The 23,568-nt window shown below is 38.9% G+C and overlaps 2 protein-coding genes across 2 annotated transcripts in view; both read left to right on the top strand.

Annotated features, from left to right (window-relative positions):
- nedd4a (NEDD4 E3 ubiquitin protein ligase a) overlaps positions 1-16,495 on the top strand; it is a 33,820-nt gene extending 17,325 nt beyond the window's left edge. Inside the window, exons 6-29 of the mRNA XM_034116215.1 lie at positions 1,308-1,358; positions 1,753-1,814; positions 1,981-2,083; positions 3,991-4,154; positions 4,265-4,373; positions 4,879-5,049; positions 5,235-5,318; positions 5,544-5,663; positions 6,085-6,327; positions 6,568-6,645; positions 6,812-6,866; positions 7,527-7,585; positions 7,728-7,793; positions 7,955-8,184; positions 8,796-8,917; positions 9,883-9,953; positions 10,434-10,529; positions 10,639-10,712; positions 10,797-10,857; positions 11,241-11,300; positions 11,399-11,506; positions 11,612-11,708; positions 12,738-12,810; positions 13,721-16,495. Coding sequence (XP_033972106.1) covers positions 1,308-1,358; positions 1,753-1,814; positions 1,981-2,083; positions 3,991-4,154; positions 4,265-4,373; positions 4,879-5,049; positions 5,235-5,318; positions 5,544-5,663; positions 6,085-6,327; positions 6,568-6,645; positions 6,812-6,866; positions 7,527-7,585; positions 7,728-7,793; positions 7,955-8,184; positions 8,796-8,917; positions 9,883-9,953; positions 10,434-10,529; positions 10,639-10,712; positions 10,797-10,857; positions 11,241-11,300; positions 11,399-11,506; positions 11,612-11,708; positions 12,738-12,810; positions 13,721-13,823 — 2,460 coding nt within the window. The 3' untranslated portion in view covers positions 13,824-16,495. The remainder of the gene's footprint in view (positions 1-1,307; positions 1,359-1,752; positions 1,815-1,980; positions 2,084-3,990; positions 4,155-4,264; positions 4,374-4,878; positions 5,050-5,234; positions 5,319-5,543; positions 5,664-6,084; positions 6,328-6,567; positions 6,646-6,811; positions 6,867-7,526; positions 7,586-7,727; positions 7,794-7,954; positions 8,185-8,795; positions 8,918-9,882; positions 9,954-10,433; positions 10,530-10,638; positions 10,713-10,796; positions 10,858-11,240; positions 11,301-11,398; positions 11,507-11,611; positions 11,709-12,737; positions 12,811-13,720) is intronic.
- Positions 16,496-21,463: 4,968 nt separating this feature from the next.
- Positions 21,464-23,568, top strand: part of prtga (protogenin homolog a (Gallus gallus)) — a 29,572-nt gene continuing 27,467 nt past the window's right edge. The window contains exon 1 of the mRNA XM_034116490.1: positions 21,464-21,530. Coding sequence (XP_033972381.1) covers positions 21,464-21,530 — 67 coding nt within the window. The remainder of the gene's footprint in view (positions 21,531-23,568) is intronic.

Below are 23,568 nucleotides of genomic sequence, written 5' to 3'. Positions count from 1 at the left end.
AAGTCAGTTTCCCTGACAAATGCCACATTATTTTAGGTCGAGTCTCTCTAGCAATAACACAGTGCACCCATTCATTGTAGGCTGATAAACACACTCCTATCTAGGCTACATACTAAATATAACTTGAAATAGATCAAGTCAAATGACTCTCTTGAAAATAGTAGAGTGTTTTGTTTAAACTAAAGAGTAAAAATAGTTAGAGGCGAAAAGGGAAATAGATGTGGCAGAAGGACCAAATAGCTTATAGTTTCAGAGCTCCATTCATAACGTTGACATTCAAATTCTAAGGAGGCTCTCATATCAGGGACTCTGAGGACTCTTAATCCCAAAATCCAGTTTGTATCATAATTGTTAAAACTGTGTACTGTACCTTTGCACGTCCGTCTATTCATGCCTCATTTATTCTCAGGGTCACTTACTACACCAAAACGTTTTTTTAAAGTGTTAAAAGTGTTTTGCTACTTAAAGTGTCACATCATAACTATTCGATTGTCATTCAGCATTTCTCAGCACAGCCTATCTATATTTTCTATGAATGTGCTCAGCATGGACTGATCTTAGTCCATGCTGAGCACATGGAGAAGCAACGGGGGATGAAGTGGGGAGGCAGAGAAGAGTTCTGTCCTTGTGGTCCTCCAAATAGAAACCGTAGACATAATGTAAAGGTCATCTCCATTGTATTGCCTTGGGTTTTTGTGGTTGCCACCATTTTTAACATTGACAACATAAACACAGAAATGCTTGTTGCCAGGGAAGTGAAGACCGTATAGCATCTACTGTACGGCAAATGTGCCCCAATGTGCAGGCTTTAAAAAAAATAAAAAATAAAGTCTATTCATTGTGTTTAAAGTTTAAACCCTGTATTTCTGCACAGTTGCAGATAAAGACTAGGCCAGGTTTTATTGTTAGTGTTTATAATATTTGTAAAAAAAATCCAGTTGTGGCTGTGAAGGATTGTTGTTTGGGTTGTAAAGTCCAAATGTATTGAAAGAAGATAGATACAATCATTTCTAAAATACCCATATATTTCTATCTTAAAAAAGTATCTGCGTGTGCCATTTAGCCTTTCCAAAAATGTTTGTGCTTGCCCCACAGGAAGTGATCAAGCACCTGTAATTACGGGGGTCTAACAACAATTCAAAATGACACTATACCATTCTCTTTCAGCCCTTAGGAACATGTTGAATGTGAAGAAGAACTTCTAACTTCACATTAAGGACATTGTTTGTGAATTCTTTGTGCGTGCATGTGTAATATTGTCCTGATGCTGACATCTTGTGTGATCCCTCTCTTTGTCTCTCTGTCAGACACGTGATGACTTCCTGGGACAGGTGGACGTCCCCTTGAATCAGATACCGGTGAGTCTTTGGTTGAAGGATGTTCTTTGAATATTTACGCCTGTGACTTGTTTTACTTCCCCTTAGTTAGAGATAATTTCGTTTTCAATTGAAGCTTTTGCTGCTCACGCTCTTGAACTCTCTCTCTCACCCATGTCACCATGTAAATATAAACACGCACGCCCTTATTCTAGTGCCTGTTCCACATCGTTGGCTATAGTTTTGGAAACACAGTCTGTCATGTTTATGTTACGTTCCTGCTTTTGTTTCATTATAAATACCCACAAATGTTATACTGTCACCATCATCACTATCTTTAAATATACTGTGTTTTGATCCACTGCCAGACAGTTTATTTGTTCACCCTGCTGTCGAAATGTTTGGAGGATTGAAGATTTCCTTTTTATTTTCTCAGACAGAAAATCCTAATACAGAAAGGCCATACACATTTAAGGATTTTCTGCTTCACCCACGAAGGTTAGCATGATTTATTGTTATTTACTCTTATTTCTTTCCCTGTTTACATTCCATTTTTATTTGCATGAGAAATTATAGTCCACAGTTCATACTTTGTTTTAAATATTCCTGACAATATGTATGTCTTTCATGTTCAAAATACTTAATAAATCTGTTGGTTTCACAGCCACAAGTCCAGGGTCAAAGGTCACCTGCGTCTCAAGATGACCTACCTGCCTAAAGACCCAGGTTCAGAGGAGGAAACGGTGGAGCAGACTGAGGACACGGATGTAAGTTTGGCACGTTCAACAAGGATGCATCTCCCATGGCGTTCATTAATATCACTCATCCTGTTATTTTAAGTTTAGATTCTTCCTCCTGTTTATAATAGATCAGCTGCAGCCTCAAATGAACTTGGACTAATAAATAGATTTTAGTTCCCTGTCACTCGAGGCCATGTTTTATTAATTTGTGCGCACGAGATGTAATTCGTGGCCTCAATTTAAATAAAACGAGGCCACGCTTTATTAATTTGTGCGCACGATATACTTTCTTATGGTTAGACACATCGAACTGCCCGATTATTACGCCATATTATTAGTTTTATGAAGAAGATGTCCGGTCGCCAGGGCATGTTTGTGTGTGTGTGTGTCTGTGTGTGTATGTGTGGGCATTTGTTTTCAGAAGATATTATGATAGTGGCGTTCGTTCCGGTGCACTCCGACAGCACTAGCCTACATCGAGATTAAGATTAAACTAACTTCTTTCACTTGGGAATACACATATGGAGTTAGCCAGATGTGTGTAAATTACTGTTCATGGTACTTTGAAAACAAATGCCGGTGTTTGACACACACATACACACACACACATCATGTAGCATTTCACGTTTCCATTGCAACAACAACTTCCTGTCAACAGCGTAAACTCGCCTTCAAAATAAAAGCATCTAAATAAAACAGGAAGTTAACCTAAATTACATTTAAGACGTATACAACTGCAACGAAAGTAACAAAAACAATGTCATATCCTTTTCAGTTTCACAGAACACAAATTGGGTTATTTACACATCATGCAGGTGACCGGACATCTCCTTCATAAAACGAGTAATAGGGGGAATAATCGGGCAGTTCGATGTGTGTAGAGGTGTGTGTGTGTGTGTGTGTGTGTGTGTGTGTGCGTGTGTGTGTGTGGCTAAAACGTAGCAGCCTCGATCTCTATTCAGCTGTTCTGAAGGTAAACACAGTGAAGGCGCTGCGTAAAAGACACAGCTCTCTGCGCGCAGATAGCAGATACTGTGAGAGTCACGGACATGAATTCATAGATCAAGGCAGACTGGTTCACAGACTCTCCTGTTTTGCGAATCCGGTGCTTAAACAAATAGCTCTACACCAATGTCCCTAAAATGAAGTCAGAGTTTGAAATATATCTCAAATAATGTCTGCACTGTCATTTCCCCACATAAACATAACAGTCTGCAATGAAACGGTTGTCTCCTGTGCGCTCCACTTCCTACTTGGCGCACCGGTAACTTTCTCGTGCGCACGAGAAAGTATATCGTGCGCACAAATTAATAAAGCGTGGCCTCGTTTTACTCATTTGTCTCTCTATGAACCCTCCAGGGCTCCGTAGTATTGATTACCTAGCTGAGAAGTTTGAGGGGTTCAGCCTCTAGCCTGCTGCTCTTCATTTAACATCTCAGTGTGGCCGCTTCTGACTCTTCTGATCCTGCAATATTTCAAACTGAGCCACAAAACACATCTAGATATGCTCCCCGTTTATTTTGTTGACGCATTTTTGATCAACGGAAGTGGTCGGTGTCAAGCTCATTCACAAACACATTGCATTTCCTGTGACTACTTGTGTTTCAGCAGTCAACAGCTTTTAATTAAAGACTAATCAGAGATAGTGAGAAATGTCAGATTTATTAACAGCCACTTATCAAGCATTCATTCTTGGAATGTCACCGGAAGACAACGAAATGAATTTACTGCAAATATATGAATATTTCAATACTTTGATTTGTTGGCATTATGCTCAGTCACTATTAGGCTGAGAACAAATGCGATACCTCATCAGAGATAGTGATTTTTTATATGAAATTCTTACTAACTATTACTTTAAGACCATTGACATTAAGATACTGTCTACATGCTGTGTGTGCCGCCTTTTTAAACGTTCTGTTTATGTCGTGCAGCCCAGTTGGGAGTATCTGGAGGCTCAGGACATGTCGGGTCCCAGGCAGAGCCAGCTGCTGCCCGCTCTGCCCCCTGGCTGGGAGGAGCGGCAGGACAACCTGGGGAGGACTTACTTTGTCAATCATGAGAGCAGAACCACACAGTGGCACCGGCCCACAGTCCTGTAAGACCCCCCCCCCCCCCCCCCCCACCCCCACCCCCACCCCTCATCAGCACTTTTTCTTGTTAGGGCAGAACTGACAATTTGTGTGTGTCTTTGTGTGTCCTAAACAGGGACGATGACCTGCAGATACAAAGAAGACAGAACAATGACATGGACGTGGAGCAGGCTTTTATTACACGCAGACAGATCTCAGATCACGATGAGAACACCACACCTGAGGTCCGTTTATTACTGTTTTTAAAAATGCTTTTTTTGGTGAAGGAAGCGGGGGAACAATGGTGGAAGGATGTTCTGCAGCCAGGTTTTGCAATGTTTTAGCAATTGGTCCTGGCTTTTCCTCAGAGGGTTTGGCATAAACACTAATACACACTAAATAAATAACTTTGAGGTTTACACTTAACAAACCTTACTAAAAACTAAGACGTATTACTTAAACTAACAAATAATATTTTTTTCAGGTTTTGTACTTACATAAAAAAAAACATGTAGGAGAGCTTCATTGTATTATCCTAATTGAGTTTGTGTGGTCATTTTTATGAGATTATAATTTCAGTACTTCTAATTATTTATTTATTTTAGTTAATGAGGCTTGTTTACATAAAAAAAGTGCACATTTCTTGCTTGACAGCGCAGTTAGTGATGCAATTGTCATCGGATATAAACTTGGACCTTTCCCCTATACTCCTCCACTTTCTTGACGAGTCTCTTTTGTCTCCTCTTCTAGAGCTGGGAGATCATTACAGACGACGAGTCCACCTTGTACCACAGCAACAGCAACAGCCAGGTCATGTCACCTCCACCCCACGGTCCTGAGGAGTTCCTCCCATTTCGTGAAGATCTGAGAAACTCCCTTGTTTCTGCGTCCACAGTTGGCGAGCTGCGCACCAACCAGGCGGTGAGTCATATTCTGTTCAGCAATGGGTCTGATTCTGGAAAGTCAGAGGAAGAGAGACTCATAATAAAATGAATTAGATACATACACTTAATACAGAGAGAGAGAGAGAGGGAGATAAGTGGAAGTGGTATAACATTAATAGTAAATTGTCTCTGTAGTCTTGACATCCTTCCTCTGCCCTGCAGGATCATGCAAGTAATTCAAGCCATTCCAGTCGCAGAGGAAGTGCCCAGACTTCAACAGGAGAGGAACATCCTGTTAATCCTGTGGTGAGTATTTCACTCCCTATTGAAATGGCTCCTTCCTCCACTCCTTGCGGTGTGAATGGACAGTTGTCAGCATTCAGAATTCACGTGGTGTTTTCTTCCTTTCCTGTGTGGAAGTTAGGAAATAGTTTCAGTGACTTCAATGTGTCCCAATATTGGTAATGGGTTACTCCAAGAGCTTGAGGTTTTCAGTATTGATCCCCTAATTGATGTCATGTCATTCAATAGCTGGTTCCTACCTCGTCTGGGCTGCCTGCAGGCTGGGAGGAGAAGAGAGACAGTAAAGGGAGACGCTACTTTGTTAACCACAACAGCCGAACCACCTCATGGACGCGGCCCCTCGTTCAGGTACAAAGTGTTTTCTGGGGGGATTGTGCGTGTCAATATGTGTACATGTCTGTCTGTCCGTCCATAGCTAATCTCGTATCCTGCTGGACCCATCAACCTAGTTTAGTTAGTGGACATTTCTTACTTTATGAATACACAAGGACCTCTTAAGGTTTTGATGTTAAACAACTTTTGAAAAACGTTTTAATTGACTGTTTTCTACCGTCCTTGACTTCTTGATTCACTCCTCTCAATTAATTGTTAGTGTCCTCAAGTTATGTACAACTGCTTCATTAGCATTTTCAGCAATCGCCTAATCTAAAAACAAGCCTCAGCTTCTCTGTTGAAGGCCAGATTTGAGCAAAATGATGAATACTGAAACTCAACCGACACTTGTAATCACAGTTCTTTCTTACTTCTCCATATAATATTTGTTGGACAGAGGACCCAGGAAGCCCCAGCAGTGGCACCAGCCGTGGCCCCAGCTGCAGCACAGATTGGTGCAAGTGTTCGTCAGAGCGCGACCCCGCCCTTACCCCCCGTGTCTCCTGAAGAGTCTCCTCAGCAGACCCCGAGTCCCGAGGCCTCTCAGGACTCTACCTTCCTGCCGGCCGGTTGGGAGGTCCGCAGCGCTCCCAGTGGAAGACCTTTTTTCATCAACCACAACACTAAAGCTACTACCTGGGTGAGAAAGCAGCAGACATTGGACGTGCTTTTACCAGTTACTCTAAAGGCACACTGCTAAATTACTGGTTTGCGGTTTGTTAACACACCATTGAAAGCTCAAGAAGCTAGAAATTGAGATAATCCTGCATTTTTCCTACTTTTAATGCAGATGCTCCCAAGGGAGCCACTTAAGAAAAACAAAATGTGAAAGTGTTTCCTGTTTTACTGAAACACACCCTGTTTGTTTTCCTCCGAGCAGGATGATCCCAGGCTGAAGATTCCTGTGCAGGCGAGGAGGCGACCCTCACTCGACCCATCTGATCTCGGCCCTCTGCCGGTAAATTGTTACAGAAACTGTGTAACAAAATCAGTTGAAATACATTAATCAACTTTATGCTTTAGATCTCATCCTTTATTGCTCTGTGTGGAAATATATAATTAATGATATTTTGTACAATAGACTAAAGCTACTTATTAAAGAATGTGATGTTCCTCCTTTCTAGCCTGGCTGGGAGGAGAGGGTCCACACCGATGGGAGGATTTTCTACATAGATCACAGTGCGTATGACATTCAATACTAAGATCACATCTTGGACAAAATAATGTCTAGAGGGGTGAAGGGGACCACCATGGGACCTTATTTTGGACAAAAATATGTATATCAATGGCGAGTGACTCGTCATTATGTGTACCCTTTAGAAATGTGCCAATAATCACACATTATTGTAAAAGTCTGAAAAAACATAGTGGACTACACACCGAAAGTCGAGTAAATGGGTCAAAACTTCATTTCTCGCTGATGCTGCGCAGCCGTGTGTTTTATCCCTGAATAAACTCACACAAACAGCGAATCTTGCTCATTCTCTGGCTTACCAGCTCATTAAATGACCTGGATTTGGATGGAAAAACGCACCTGGTAAGATAACGTTACAGCTGTGCGTGGAACAAAGCTCAGTTACCTAGTGTTTGTTACATTGTTGTTGTTACGCTTATGCAAGGTGAGATTCTGTACAGAGCTAAATGTTGCTCAACCCGTGACTTTGCAAAATTATCTTTTGAAATGACAAACATCATACTGTATGTGTGAGTCACAGGAAAACTCAAACAGGATCAAAAGTCGCTGGCATACATATTTGTATATGAAATAAGGTCTGATAGTGTAAGGGCAGGGACTCCTCTATGTTTCAGTATTAATAATTGGCCTATTCTATTCCACAGACACCAGGATCACACAATGGGATGATCCCAGATTACAGAACTCGGCTATAACCGGACCAGTGAGTATACATTATATTTTACGATATGATGTAACACGATATTAGCACATGAAAAAGCACACTCCTGTAAATATGTATCCTTGATAACAGTGTTAAGGTTAAGATGGATTTGACGCTGAACGCTGTCCTTTGTTGATTACAGGCAGTGCCTTATTCCAGAGATTATAAACAGAAGTATGAATACTTCAGGAAGAAGCTGAAGAAACCGGTGAGTGTCCTCACAGAGCAACTGTAGCTGGGACTGTAAACAACTCAAATACTTAATCAAAAGAATCAAATAAGCATTGGTGTTACCTTCACCTCAGATATTACTTTGTCACTTTAACATGTTAGCTTTCTTCTTAATGAACGCATTACATTTGTTCTTAGGCTGACATCCCAAACCGCTTTGAGATGAAGATGAGACGAAATGCAGTTCTGGAGGACTCGTACCGACGCATCCTCTCCGTGAAGAGGGCCGACCTGCTGAAGGCCCGGCTGTGGGTGGACTTTGAGGGAGAAAAGGGTCTGGACTACGGCGGCCTGGCCAGAGAGTGGTTCTTCCTCATGTCCAAGGAGATGTTCAACCCGTACTACGGCCTGTTCGAGTATTCTGCCACGTGAGGCCACACACTGCATGTTTTATACCTCCAGATATGGTCTCATTAAATAACGAAGAAAAGAGTAGGAAAGAATCGTGCTTTGGGGGATTTCTTTCTGATTTTTTTGTAAATTTGTATTCAGTAGGTTCGACATTTCCATCTAATGTTGTTTGCTCTGTCTATTTCATTTGCCATTTTTTTTTACCATTAATATCAAGTGTGTTTTTTTTCCAACTTATTTCACAATCATTTTTATGTTATATTCCTGTTTTTAGGTTCATTTTATGTCTGATTTCCCCTATTTTAAAGATCTTTGTGCTGCATTAATTGTATAATAAGTGCTATGCAAATGTTCTTTATGATTATAAATGATATTTAAAGTAAATGACAGACCCTCAGGACAGACATTGTGGGTCTAAATACAGTGATCACTGCTCATCTAAAATGTGTGAAAGGGAGAATGATTTTACATTTTCATAATTTATGATTTATTCAGGATTTAATCTGCATAATAGTGGACATTTAAAGCTACACATAAATAACTGTAGTTGCTTTTTTATAGGAACCATGAAAGGCAATTTAGAAATCTATTTATTTCTGTTCATACTTTGTTATGGTCTTTCTTCCAGGGACAACTACACACTGCAGATTAACCCGAACTCAGGTTTATGTAACGAGGACCATCTGTCCTACTTCAAGTTCATCGGCCGCGTGGCGGGCATGGCCGTGTATCATGGCAAACTGCTTGATGGTGAGTGCCTCTTTGTATACATATGTGACCCGCTCTATCGAAATCAGTCGGAAGTCGCAACGGCTCATTTCAAAATAAACGTGGATTTGCGTAAAAAAATAGTTTTTCGAGGTTCGGGTGTTTTGTTTGATTTTAAATAAACAAAGTCTTGGCTTTCAGAATATGAAACTTTTATTTCCAAAATCACACGATAAATACATGTTTGAAGCTTGTAAAGGGAAGATGACAGCTCTCACTCGCCACTCTGCTGTTCCGCAGCGCCGCTTCCCCTCCCTCCGCTGAAATGATGAATGTAAGGCGTATAGTAATCATCATAGATAACACGACAGGGTCCGTTACAGTTTGTTTTCATCTGATTTCAATTAAACAAAGTCTAGGCTTTCAGAATATTAAACTTGTTTCGGCAAATTCAGATGATAAATACAACTTTGAAGCTTGTAACGACATAATTACAAGCGGAGAACGGAGTAACGTGACGTCACAGCAGGCATAACAACAGCCGGTGTTTCTCGTGAGTGTTTTCCCCGGGAAACAAACACAATACACACAAACGCAAACACACACATACATACATACACACACACATACACACTCGCGAGCTTCCCCCAGACCAGTAATCCAAACGAAAATATCTTCCCTCCGTACTACTTTGATCATTTGCTAATAATCAATCAGATCGATGGATTCCAGAGAAGAGGAAACTTTGAAGGCCTTTTTCTCAAAATGATGACTCGGTGATAGTCATTATATAATGTGACATATTTTGCTTAATATTTGGAGCACAAAAACAATGCTAGGAATCTCCTCTTTCCAACAGTGTATACAACTCAAAATGTGTCTTCGGGTCAATGCGACTGATTTCGATAGAGCAGGTCACAAATTGCCAAAGGGCAAAGAGAAGATCAAAGGGATTGGAGAAATGTGATTTCATAGAGCTTGACTCTTTTTGTGTGTGTTCTTTAAAGCTTTCTTCATTCGGCCGTTCTACAAGATGATGCTGCAGAAGCCGATCACTCTGCAGGACATGGAGTCTGTTGTGAGTGTCATACTTATATGCTGTAACTAATTAAACCCCCGATATGTTATCTTCTGAAGCTAGGGATGGCACAATGAAACGATAACGAAAGACAAAGTACACCAATATTCTGAAGAAGCATGGGATCATGGGAGATGTTGTCTCGTTGCACTCAGCTAGCCTTGTTTAAGATTCATTCATTCTTCATCCATTTGGAGGTCCTTCAGAGCCAACATATCTGCAGACGCCTCTTCCTCTCGTAAACAAATTGACTTGTTGATTAAAAACAATAAAGAAAACACTCAATAAAGCAGCTTCACATTAAAAGTCATTTTACTCTAAAGCTGTTTTTACTTATCTTATAACTCAAGATCCAGACGTTCAATGACTATCATCCTTTAGCGCATATCATATAGTCGTTTTTAAACTCACACATTATACTTGTGATTGAACACCTTGAATCAGACAGTATGAAAGACATTTTGATCGTTGTCTTTTCAGGACAGTGAATATTTCAACTCCTTGATGTGGATTTTGGAGAACGACCCGACAGACTTGGATTTGAGGTTCACCATCGACGAAGAGCTCTTTGGACAGGTGTGTTCAAACACAGTCTTTCCCTGTAAAACGTAAACTTTCAACCATTTGTTGATACGTGTGTTTTCTTGTTTAATTTGACATGATATATCCCGTTCTTCATATTCAGACTCACCAGCATGAACTGAAGCCGGGCGGCGCAGAGATTGTCATCACTAATGAAACCAAGAAGGAATACATCCAGTAAGCAACAGAGAGAAAACAATTCATCTCCAAAGTGTTGGAAAGATGGTTTGATGCTAACCTGCTGTTTTGTGTTTCGAACAGTCTGGTGATGCAGTGGAGGTTTGTGAACAGGATACAGAAGCAGATGACTGCTTTCAAAGAGGTAACAACTATTCACACATTTTTATAACAGAGTAGACCACAATAAACCGTATAAAGTAAGAATGGGAGTCTATTACAAAAGTCATATAAATGTAGTAAATGAAATCAGTCATATTCAAATAGTTAGGTTGGTAGCACCAATACGTACGGTAGAGTTTTCTTTCCCCATTTCATTTCATGCTGTGCTACTTTAAATGGTTTGTTACAATTATTTTGTTGTGTGTATTTTTTAGGAAACTTGAATTTGGATAGGTTCTTGATTGAGCTTTGAATATAACTATTCTACCAACATTATAACCTGGGAACAATGTTCATCCAAAACTCTCAACTTCATGTTTAAAGGTGTAAATATAAAATGACTGTTGGATATTCTTTGTGTTTCAGGGATTCTTTGAGTTGATACCTCAGGACCTGATCAAGATCTTTGATGAGAACGAGCTGGAGGTGAGTTTTTAATCTGTCCACTTGGCTGCCATTAATATAAAAACTGGTTCCAGAAAGATGAATAATGGTTTGTCTACCTGTCGTCTTGTCCTCCACAGCTGCTCATGTGTGGGCTCGGAGACGTGGATGTGAACGACTGGAGAGAGAACACCAAGTACAAGAACAGCTACTGCGCCAACCACGCTGTTATCCAGTGGTTTTGGAAAGTAAGACAACTTTCCATGCCCCGAGCCATCCAGCTGTGTGCACCTCTCAGAGTTTATTCTCCTCTTAGGAAGAGCTTGTATCACTTATTTCTGTTTGTGTTATAGACGGTGCTGTTGATGGACGCAGAGAAGCGAATCAGGCTGTTGCAGTTTGTGACGGGAACATCCAGGGTCCCAATGAATGGCTTTGCTGAGCTCTATGGTGAGATAACCACATTGTGCCACTAACCTGAAACCAATAGAACAGCTGTACAAGAGAGCTATCAAGGTGTTTGACAGAAAGCCTTATTCATACCACCACTGTACCATCCTTGAAAAACACAATTTCTTGAGTTTTGACAATTGTAAGTCTTTTAAAAGTATGTGTTTCTTTTATAAATGTTTACATGGACTGGCCCCCCCTCCCTTAGGGGAATTCATCCACAAAAAACACACTGGACGCTGCACTAGGTCAGAAACCAGAGGAGATTGTGAAGTCCACCGTAGACGGACCACTTTTGGACAAAATGTCCTCTCCATTAAAGGCAGCTCTTTGTGGAATAGCCTCCCAACTGAGATACGGGATTGTCCCACTCAATGTTTTAAAGGTCAACTCAAAGAATGGTTGAGAAACAAACAGACGTGCAATCACCGCTAAATGCACTTTAACACAGGGGTATCTCCGATTGCACTTTATGTAGCTCTTGTATCATCTCTTGCACTTTATATGTCGTTGCTGCTATATTGTATTACCATGTCATAAATACTTGTGTGTGCTGCTCTTGCTCTTTTTGCATATCATGTATTTATTTTTTGCTATGTTTATAAATGTCATGTTCTTATATGTTGTATTTCTACGGATGGAAATTAGCTCAAAGCTAAAATCCGGCATATTTACACTTGAAGCATTATTTGTCTTAAGTGTTCATTAATGTGCATTGTCCCTATTCAAATAAACGATTAAATGAAAATAAATGAATAACAGCTATTGAAACTGCCAAATGTATCATTGTTAAACAAAGTTTTCCAGCTTAGTGTAGATTATTCTCTCCTGTGTCCTCTTATAATGTAAAATAAAATTGAAATCCCCCTTCACTACGGACACTTGTTAAAAACAAGTGACCGCAGTGTAGGGGGATTTCAATTTTATGCACAGGTGGCTTGAACTTATTTTTACTTTCTGTTTTATTGCAAATGGTTTCCAGATAAAGCTGCGTGTGTTTGTCTGATGTTTGACGGTTTTGTTTTCCAGGGTCTAACGGACCGCAGCTGTTCACCATCGAGCAGTGGGGAACACGTGAAAAACTCCCCCGAGCCCACACATGGTGAGCACTTAACTCCTAACATTTTATTTATTCATATTTGCTGACATTTTAAAAGGTTGGAGAAGTTTTAGCCCAAAACACACTCTGCTTTCTGCTGTCCTTGCTACTGATGTGTTGGTTATGTTTAGGAGGGGGGGTTTGTAACGAGAGATTACAGTTCAACTCTGAGGAACATTTACGAATATTATCAATACATTATAATAATAAACTTCATTTGTAAAGTGCTTTTCAAAATAAAATGTTTGACCAAGATTTGACTATGCACACAATCAAGATGAAGCATAACACCAATCAAACCTAAATTAAACCCAAAAAAACATTTGATATATTGTGTATTTTTTTATTTCACTGTGTGGCTAGGATGTTAGGAGCAGATAAAATATGTTGTTTATCTTGTGTACTTTTTTTTTAAGTATTCTGTGATTATTAATGAATGAATAAATGAAAAAGACCCAGTACAATGTGATGTAGCTGAGCATAGAGTGTGCTGAAGCCCCCTGGTGGCGGGATGCAGTCATAGCCTCCCTCTACTTTTTGAGAACTGAACACAGTCCTTTAGGCTCAGTGGGACACATCAGCATTTAAGGAAGAGCTCCAATGATTTTAAATATTCTTAATATTTTTGCCTATGCTGCACCACGTCTTAAAATCACTTTGTAAATCTGTATGTGGACACTCCCTCAACCCTTATGACAGTTCAGCACACTCCTACTTTTTAGAAGCGGACAGAAGTTAAGGTTAGAGGTTAAACCGAACTACCAAATGTCACACAATACAAAACATCCAAACTGTCCCTTTAAGAATTATGAATGACCAAATAGCAGCTTGAGGTTATCCTACTCTTTCTGTTTTCTTTGGAAAGTGATTTTTCTCTTGATTTGCTCACTGTTTTTACTTTCACCTCGTAAAGCTTCAATCGGCTGGACCTGCCTCCCTATGAGTCTTTTGAGGAGCTGAGGGAGAAACTTCACATCGCCATCGAGAACGCACAAGGCTTCGACGGGGTGGATTAGATCTTGAACTGTTATTGAGCTGAATGGACATTACTGCATGATGTGCTGAAGAGGAGAGAAACCAGCTGTGCTTCAGATCCAGGTGTTAACCTGCGGCTGTGTGACGGATGAAGGAAAGTCGCACAAGCTTCACTCCTCTGTCGTGGCACACATGGAGAAAGGACATGAAATCTGTTGTGACGGGGGTATTTAATCACTCTGTATTTTTACGTTTACAAAGCGAACATGCAAAGCTGTGTACTCTATAACTTTTAGAAACACATTTGTTTCATTTGGGCTGAATTGCCTCAGTAAAACTTGTTATGCTCATCATCAGGTATTTGTGACATTTTCTCTTCATACTCTAGTTAGTGGGAAATCATTTTACTTCTGTTGCTGTTGTAGTGCTGGAAAGAGTGGACCATGGGTTAGATTATTCATTAAGTTAACTTATTATTAGAAGCAACTCTTCATATATGAGTTAAACAATTAAAACATTTTTACTTATCCATACCATTTAATGTATAAAGTAAACAAAACAAGTCTGAAATCCCTTTAAACGTGACATTACCCCGACTGGAACAATGTTAGAAGCACCCAGCGGTTTTAAATGTCCAGTGTGTTGGATTTATGGGGATCTACTAACCCAAATACATATAAAATAATATGACTATGTTTTCATTAGTATATCATCTCCTGAAACTAAGAGTTATGTTATTTTCCTAAAATCAGAATAAGCCTTACATATCATATCATATCATTGGGATTGGGTTCCATATTTCTACAGTAGCCCATAGCAACCAAACTAAAACACAGAGTCAGGATATGGAGGTTCAAGTTTTTGTGTTGAAATGAATTGCACAAATAAAAATAGTTGGAAGGTAAAGAGGATGAAGTGTTTGCTACTGCTGGCTTACCATCATGTGCTGTGAAGAGTCTGAGAAGCCATATTTTAAAAAGAAATTGGAGGATTAAACTGACTATTAAACAAAAAAAAAAGCTGTTAACATTAGTGTGGCCTTTTCCAAATCTCTGATAAATGACATATGTTTTCAGAGTTGCATATCTTTTTGCTGGATAAGTAATTTAGCCAACCAATCTGATTGGACCTGAAATCCACAGTAGGATCTTCCACACGCCTTGAAATGGAGGGAGGGGTTTTCAGGGGCACTAAATCCCACACTCTGGTCCTACAAAATAAGAGATGAAGACAGCAAGGTGTCAGAAGTTTTAAACAAAAACCTGACTGATAAATTGGCAATTCAATCTAAATAAAACCAATGTAAATGTGTCTTATATTTTAAATTCTACACATAATTAAACATTTTCATTCCATCATCATTAGAAAAACTGATGCAAATCCCAAATGTATGCACCTCAGAAGCATTGTTAGCAAAAATGTGAAAGTTATATACAAGTTTTAGTGACTAAACTTAAGGGAAGTGTATTATGTAATCATTATAGTAGTGATGTACACATAGCAGGACCAGTAAAAGGCTAACAATATTATACATTTTTAGTTTGTTTCTCACTACGTGCAGTGTTAGATTGTGCTGCAATACGATGCATAATTGTACATATAGACATAACATTATTAGATATGTTTTTTCAGTTATTACATAAATATACTGTACATAAAAAAATCTACAAAATGATGAAGCATTTATTTTTAAAAATATTGTGAAATTGGCAAATAACTGTTAATGATGCACCTCTACATGAATGCATTGTCTTGAGGCACAGTGCCCACTCAGACTCAAGTTTAACACTGGTAGTTTGTGTATCAGAGTGACGAATACACATTATATATCCCAGAAATATCCGACAGACTGACCGTATCAACCATATCGTTTTGTTTTCCTCTACTCACCACGGGTGTCTGATCGCAGCACTGTGCTCTATTTTTAAGAGTACACCTTAAACTTTTTGGTTATCAAAATGTGTACAGATAATTGACTGTTTTTAAAATGAGTAACCACTTGTTAGTACCTTTGTAGGAAAGTAACTGTACTTCAGCAGTCGTTTATATGTTCTCTACGGTTAAACATGCGTTTACACAACCTGCCATGTTTACAGGTCGTTGCTAAAAGCAGATATTGTTGAGCTGGTTCTTGTCTCTCTGACAACACAATTTTATACTTTATGCTTTTATAAAGTCAAGCACTTTGTTAATATCCATGAGTCTTACTTTGTCTGAATCTTTGCCAATCTGTCGCCTGCAGACTGCTTAAATCGCTTTTTAACAAAATGATCCTATGATTCAAGTGCACGTGTTTAAATGTTTACATGTGAACATTGCTGAAAATAAGCAGTCTCTTCTTTCAATTATATTTAAAGTTAAATACAGAGGCCTTCGTTTGTAATGTATTGTACATTTTGATTGTTTATTGGTGTTTTGATCTCTAAATGGAAGTACTGTTATATAACTATTGTCTACTGAAGAATAATTAATAGATCCACCCCCTAATTTCTGATATATCGACTTTTCTTATTATGGATTTAAATATAACACCTATAAGTGCATTACAACAACAAGAACAACAGCAACAACCACAACATACATGCAACATATATACAACAGTTTAAACGTTGAAAATGAATTGTATGAGCTGTTAAATCACAATTTGATGGCATACAGTACACCAAATTAAATATCAATATATTTGAAAAATAAAGATATATTAAAACAATCATCCAGTGTCTTCATGTCTTCATTTCCTACCGATGTGTTTCTCTGTTGATTTGATGCCCTTCTGTTATCTGTAGTCTGCAAGGCCTCCTTCCCACAATGCATTCAAGTTTCAAGGATCGCTGGTTATTTTTACCTGAACTGCTATTTAGTATGTATAATCTGTATACAATAAATAAAAACATCGTTAATGACACACTGTATTGTTGCATCTATAAGTGTTATTTAATGTAACACAACTACTCCTATGGGCGTCAGTGAGTATACGCTTTAACAAGCACCAAAATAGAAATGTCTTAATTTGAGAAGTTAAAATCTTAAGTATTGATACTTTTTTCTTTCTTCATGTAAAGACTGATTAATGCTTTGTTGCAGTTTTATCTTATTAGTAATCAGTTTGCGATTTTGAAGATTCTATCAAATGTTCAGGATGCTTATTGGAGATGTCATTTGCAGCTCATAAACAGGAAACACCGGTTGAGTCACCAATTTAAAACTGGGCTTCTGTTTTTACATGGAATCAAAAAATGCAGCCTGTTTCAACACACTCATTTTTATCTTGGAATTTACGTTAATGTAGTAAACCAGGCCAGCTGTAATGTTGCTGTCACAGATGAATGTCCAGCTTTTATGAATGATAACATTTTAGTTTAAAGGTCCCCTATTATACTTTTTTTCATTACGTTATTATAGGTCTCAGATATAAACAAAACATATCTCTGAAGTGTTTGGCTCGAAATACCAAACAGATCATTGCAGCATCCCATAATCCCCTCTGTTTCAGCCCTGTTTCAAAAGTGCTGATTCTCTGTCTGTTACTTTAGATGAAAATAAGGAGCCCCCTCTGAGAGATATCTGGTTAAAAAGAACACAATGGTGCTCTAGGAGGAGATTCAGGTGATAAGGTGGGGGGGGGGTTACCTTGGTTGGTGATTGGCTAATGGTTACACAAGCCAAAAAATCGTTATGACATCATAAAGTGGCCAAAATCTGATCAGCTCATTTTCAGACAGGTTTTTATATAAATGGATCAGGACAAAAAGTGAGCGAATCTTTTTTCCTGAAACTTTCAGAATCTCTCTACACAGAGGACGCACATGTCTGTATGACAGACATGAAAAAGTGGATTTTGCATAACAGGTGACCTTTATAAAAGAAAAAGAAGTGTGGGTGTTGTAGTACTGAGTCGTTCCAAATGGGGGCGATAAGGCACCTTGTATTTTAAGGCATCACCAAACTTTAACACTGGCTGGTTTCAAATAAAATTGGCAGTGAAAAATAAATCTTTTTGAAATCTACTTTTTTATATCAAACTGTTGTCTGTCTGTCATGAATTTAACCTGGTTTTCTTTTCATTGTTGATTTCCTCATTGTAAAATATGAAAGTGCAATGCAGTTGTTCCTCAGATTATTTCAACATTGTTTATGAAACTGAAATGAGCAATATATAATAACAAATAAATAACCAACAGCCAGCTTCACTTAGATGGACCTGCAATATCTGTCTGGACAAAGAGGGGTTTAACACGTGTGCAGTGTCTTTCATGGGTTTGATTGTGTGATTTATTTTAAATTACATTTGACTGTAACAGATCTCAGAGCACAGTCTGGCTATATCCCAAACTAATCTAGCTGCAGTCACATATGAATCTGGGATCGTGTTAACAGTTTGGAGCAGAGGTTCATAACTAGTGTTTTTAACAACAGCAGGGTATGTGAAGAGGACTCAGAGCCTTTTGTGTGACTCAGCTCAAACGCCATAGTCCTATATTCTCCACAACCCCCCCTGTTGTGGCACTAAAAGCCCCCTCCCCTGCACCGGGGTCAGTGGAAAAGGTCACACAGGATTCAGGCCGGCCTTTTGGACACTACTGCGGGGTCAGTGGGGATGGGCACGTGTGGCAGCAGGAAGACACGCTGCTCAGCCAATGGCTCCCATCTACCCTCACCCTCACCAACATTCATAACCTGATAATGGCTGTTCCTCCATTGATCCGGCCGCAGAGCTCGACCCCGAGTTCACAGGCAGGCTGACCGTCCCTCCACTCACAAACTGTGCCGTATTGGCAGGTGCCGAAACTGAGTTCTTGATTAATTAAACACCCTAGGGAGAGCCTCGCTGACCATGAATGAGGTTTTCACTTTCTCACGTTATGTAAGAGAAGAGCCTACAACTGCACCAGGGCTGTGCATATAGTATTTGGTTAGGCCTACATAACGCAGTACAAGTACTTCACAGGGAAACATGACAAGCTTACAGGTTAGGAAGTGTGTGTAAGACATGATTGTAGCAGAAGATGTGATTTTAACATATGTTGGAAAAGGTCATATACTATATATTTCTGATTAATTGAACAATGTCTTTTTTTTTTGACCGGTTCCTATTTCATTTACATTTATTAGAGCTTCAAAGATAAGTTCACTAATCCAATATAATAAGTCACCCGACAGAAAAATAAACATCAACTAAGTTGATAATATATAAATCAAATGTGGAAATGATTCTCGTTTTTTTTTCTCCTCATTTCAAACTGAATATATTTTGGTTTGGGACCAACAATACAAGACATTACAGACATCACCAGGACTTTGAGAATTCCCCACTATTTTTAGACATTTTAAAACAAACAACTGTTATCCAACTCAAGATACGTTTGTATTTAAGTTTCAAGTTCAGGAAGAAGTCTGATGTTTCTTGTTGATTATAATGTTGCCGTTTTACTGAACTACATAAAGTACACTGCTTTATGTCAGCTCATTAAGGCAGCTTGAACCTTTAACATGGATCCATATTCCAAAAAATCAAGTGCAGAACATCTCTGCTGTAGAGTGCAGATTTTCTCAGCACTTCTTGTGTTTTGTTCTCTGATTGACCGGACATCCCAGCTGGGCCGCGGTCCTGCTGCTGAAAAAGGTTCACAGAGGGGGAGGAGCGTGGGAGGGGAGGTTTGATCTGCATGCATAATAAATGATGGACATTGGATCAATATCCACATTGACACAACAGCTGTCCTGCTCCCTCCTATCAATGCTTCCTCTTTAATTGCAGAACCCAGTTTTAGAGGACAAACTCATTTCCATTATCATTTTTTTTTTCAGTCCATAGAGACCATTTGGTGTGCAGTTGGACTCTGATACTGAGGGGTCTGCTCTCATCAATACAGCATAGTATTGATAAGGAAGAGTTAAAGGGCCTCGATGGAGCCAGTGCTGAACTCCTGCTGTTACATAATGTACAAATCCTTCATTATTTTGGTTTCAGTCCCACAATACAAAAGTTGTTAATGTAAAGCATGCAGTGTTTCAGCTGTAAAAGTAACTAGGAGTCATAGCTGATGAGTGTAGTTGAATACAAAGTTAAATATTTTCATCTGAAAATGTAGTGGAATAGAATGGGGCGAAGCCTGCGAGCTAGTTCAGGCAGTCAACTCGAGCACTTATGCTGCATTCATACATAACGCCCCTTGCCACTCTACAACCAACCAAACAGAGTCTCCTTAATATGCCGCTCTATTTAACTTGCCAGATATCTCTCCATGCATTGCTTGCTGCTGCTATTGCTGCAGCTACTTCCACGTCGCTGCTGCTTGCCTGCCCCACCACCACCCCAGCTTCCACCCCAGCTTCCACCCCAGCTTCCACCTGTAGGCTCGGGGGGTTAGTTATTTAATCATCACTCATCGTGCTATGTATATCTGTGGAGTGATGAGGCCCGAGCCTAGACGCCAAACTCAACTATATGCTGCTTCTAATAAACATGTTAAAGAAACACGTGAGTTGTCTGACTGAAAGTATAAAGTGGCAAGAAATAGTTAAGTTGAGTAGAAGTAGTAGCCCACGCAACTCGCTTTACATTCCATCTTTGCATAGTACTAAAATACACCATCCAAAACCAATCTCCATGTATGTGTTTATTTGGTTTCCTTGAAAAATACAACTAATAATCACTGGTTGAAAGTAACTAAGTCAGTTTACTCGAGTACCATACTTAAGTACACATTTGAGGTACTTGAGTATTTTCTTTCTGTGCCTCTATATACATCTACTCCACTTCAATTCAGTGGAAATATTGTACTTTTTACTTCACTACGGGTACATTTATTTAGCAGCTTTAGTTGCTTTAAGAGTTTTAAACATAGAAAATAAGAATAACTTAATGGATGTAGATCAAACTATCCATTAAGTGCCTTTAACATAGGTGGGTTGACACTAATTATTTGGATGCAATTGTGCTAATTGTTAAAGTAAGTTTTTATGTAGATAGTTCGTTCTTCAAAAATGTGAAATGTGAATGTGATTTGCTGCTTCCCATTTACATATTTTTATTTTCTATATAATATTTTATAGGGTTTTTTTCTGCAATGAGTACATTTACTTCCAATACTTTGAGTACTGATTATACTTTTAACTTAAGTACCATTCTCAATGCAGGACTTTCCCCTTTAATGGAGTATTTCTACAGTTTCAAGTTTCAAGGCTTTATTGTCATTTGCACATTAGCTACAGTGTAGATATGGCAATGAAACACTTAGGTCACAGGCTCCTCCAACAGTGCAACATAAGACATATATATATGACATAGAACAAATAAAACAGATAATACAGTGTAGTATTATTACATCTATTAAGTTAGAGTAAAGGATCTGAATACTTTTTTCACCTCTGCTAATAATGCAGTACTTAATTGTAGTTGAGTATTCATCATTAGCAGGCTAGTATGCAGTGGGATCAGGCCTTGGTGTAAATGCATGAGTTTAGGAGATGATATAAGTGACGCACAGCTAACGGTAGGTGGCGCTGGACTGAAAGCGTCAGTCTGTGGGAGAGAGAGATGAATGGAGAGGTGTCCATCCAGCGGAGGGGACTGCTCTCCTGCTGCTGCCCTCCCTCCTCCTGCTCAGTATCAGCGCAGCTCATCTGCAGGACACAACTATGAGAGAGTAGCTAGCATGCAAAGACAATTCAGGTATTAATGGCGCCTGTCAAAGGGAAATTATATCAGCGGTTGCTGTTCTTGGTCGTTTTTCTTCCAATCTCAGGTAAGAAGCGTTATCGATATTATTCTGAGAGTTAAAACCCTATCACTCTTACTGTGTGTCGCCTACATGTTTGACTGTGTGGAGCCTCAACAGGAGCTCACCGCGGACCTTTAATGTTACATTTAACTAACTGACTAACGTTAAAACCCGTTTAACTTAACTGGAAGAAGTACTCTGATAAAGTACTTGACTATAAATGTTACTTTACACCACTCTCGGTTAGCTTGACTGAACGCAACTGAGAGTTTTATCACCAAAACCGGTCACATCAGAAGACAGAATAACTGGAAAGTCATCAGGTTATCTAGATTAACCGGTTTGACATTGACTCTTTCTAATAAATTAACGTTAGGTTTTATTTATGTAAACGACCATTGTCATGTCCGGCTGAGAATGTGTTGTGTTTTAGCGAATTCAACTGTCATGTAACTTTAAAACTCACTGACGTTACTGTGCTCAGATATCTTTAATCAGAGGTGGGAGAAGTACTCAGATCTTGTACTGAAGTAAAAGTAGAAGTAGTGTAGGAATACTCTGTTACAAGTTAAAGTCCTGCAATCAAGATGTTACTCAAGTAAAAGTAGAAAAGTATCAGCATCAAAATAAACTTAAAGTACCAAAAGTAAAAGTACTCATTATGCAGATAGCCCAATTTTAGAATAATTTATATATCATTATGTTTTGATTATATTCATTGATTAATTTAAGCTGGTAAAGGTGCAGCTAGTTTTAATTACTTTGTAAGCTTGTGGATTTACTCCAGGTGTAACTAAAGTCTAATGTAAGTGTTGATTATCTTTCATATCATTAATCCTATTCTGCAAAGTAAGGTATTACATAAATGTAGTGGAGTAAAAGTACAGAATTTACCTCTGAATTGTAGAGGGGTAGAAAAACAAAGTAGCAAAAACATTTAAATACTCAAGAGAAGTACTAGTACTTGAGTCAATATACTTGATTACTTTACACCACTGATTGTAATGAAGAGTAAGACATCAGGCTATCAAAATATGTATACTGTTACTCAAGTGAAAGTAAAGTATTATTTACAAAATGTAGCCTAGTGTACTGTACTGTATCACATGGACTCTAAGTGGGACCTGTCACAGCGTTATGTTATTATGTAATCCTGACAAAGAGTATGATTTAAGAATATGTTCAAGCCATATGTAGCATTTGTAAGGTTGAAGTTTGTAAAGCTATTTGAACATACTTTGTATACTTTTATGTAAACAGTAGCCTAACTTGTGTCAGATAAATGTAGTGGAGTCAAAAGTAGCCTACCATAACTCCTTCTGAATTCTGTTCTTAGCTACAGCTATAGACAAAATATAGTATTAAGGGGATTAACATGCTGTCGATACCTACCATGTGTATCGATCCTATTGATGTTTCAAAATTAGCAGTATTAGCTGGGTTATATTGTTAAGTGTACAGAGTGTTTAGTTACAGTGTGACTCTTTGATCTTCTAACCAGGATTATCCAATTACAGAGCTGAAATAAGAGCCCAGCAGTGTGTCAGTCCAACAAAGAGCCAATGCTAATACAAAATCAATACACGTCATATCAGCCTTAAAGTTGGTGTTGGCGATACGGCTCAATGAAGTCATATACTGTGGCCCTGCTTCTAAAGAGATGATGATTTTAAAGAACAGGTTGTTATGTAATTGTTCTGAATTGATAGTGAAAAACCTGCATGTATTCAGTTGATCTATTGAAGCGTAGCATGTTACAAATGACACTGTGTCTCCTTTCAAAGGTCCAATTAATGGAACATTACATAAAGCTCATGCTGAGTGTTCAGTTAGTAATAGGTTTCTGTGTAAACCAAAGAGACTAATGGGATCAAACAGTTTCACCTTCAGCTAGTGACTTTATGAGCCGTAAGTGATTGGATTAAAGTGGTGCAGAAAGAAAGCTACAATGTGATTTACTGTAGAGGACAGTTGCCTGCAAGCCTCTCACATGTTGCACCTAATAGCAGGGTGTTTTAAGTAGTCTCACGCATGTATCCAACTGAGACTATAAACACTGATA

Source organism: Trematomus bernacchii, unplaced genomic scaffold, assembly GCF_902827165.1.
Source record: "Trematomus bernacchii unplaced genomic scaffold, fTreBer1.1, whole genome shotgun sequence".
In the NCBI taxonomy this organism is placed as follows: domain Eukaryota; kingdom Metazoa; phylum Chordata; class Actinopteri; order Perciformes; family Nototheniidae; genus Trematomus; species Trematomus bernacchii.
This window is presented reverse-complemented; position numbering and strand designations above follow the sequence as displayed.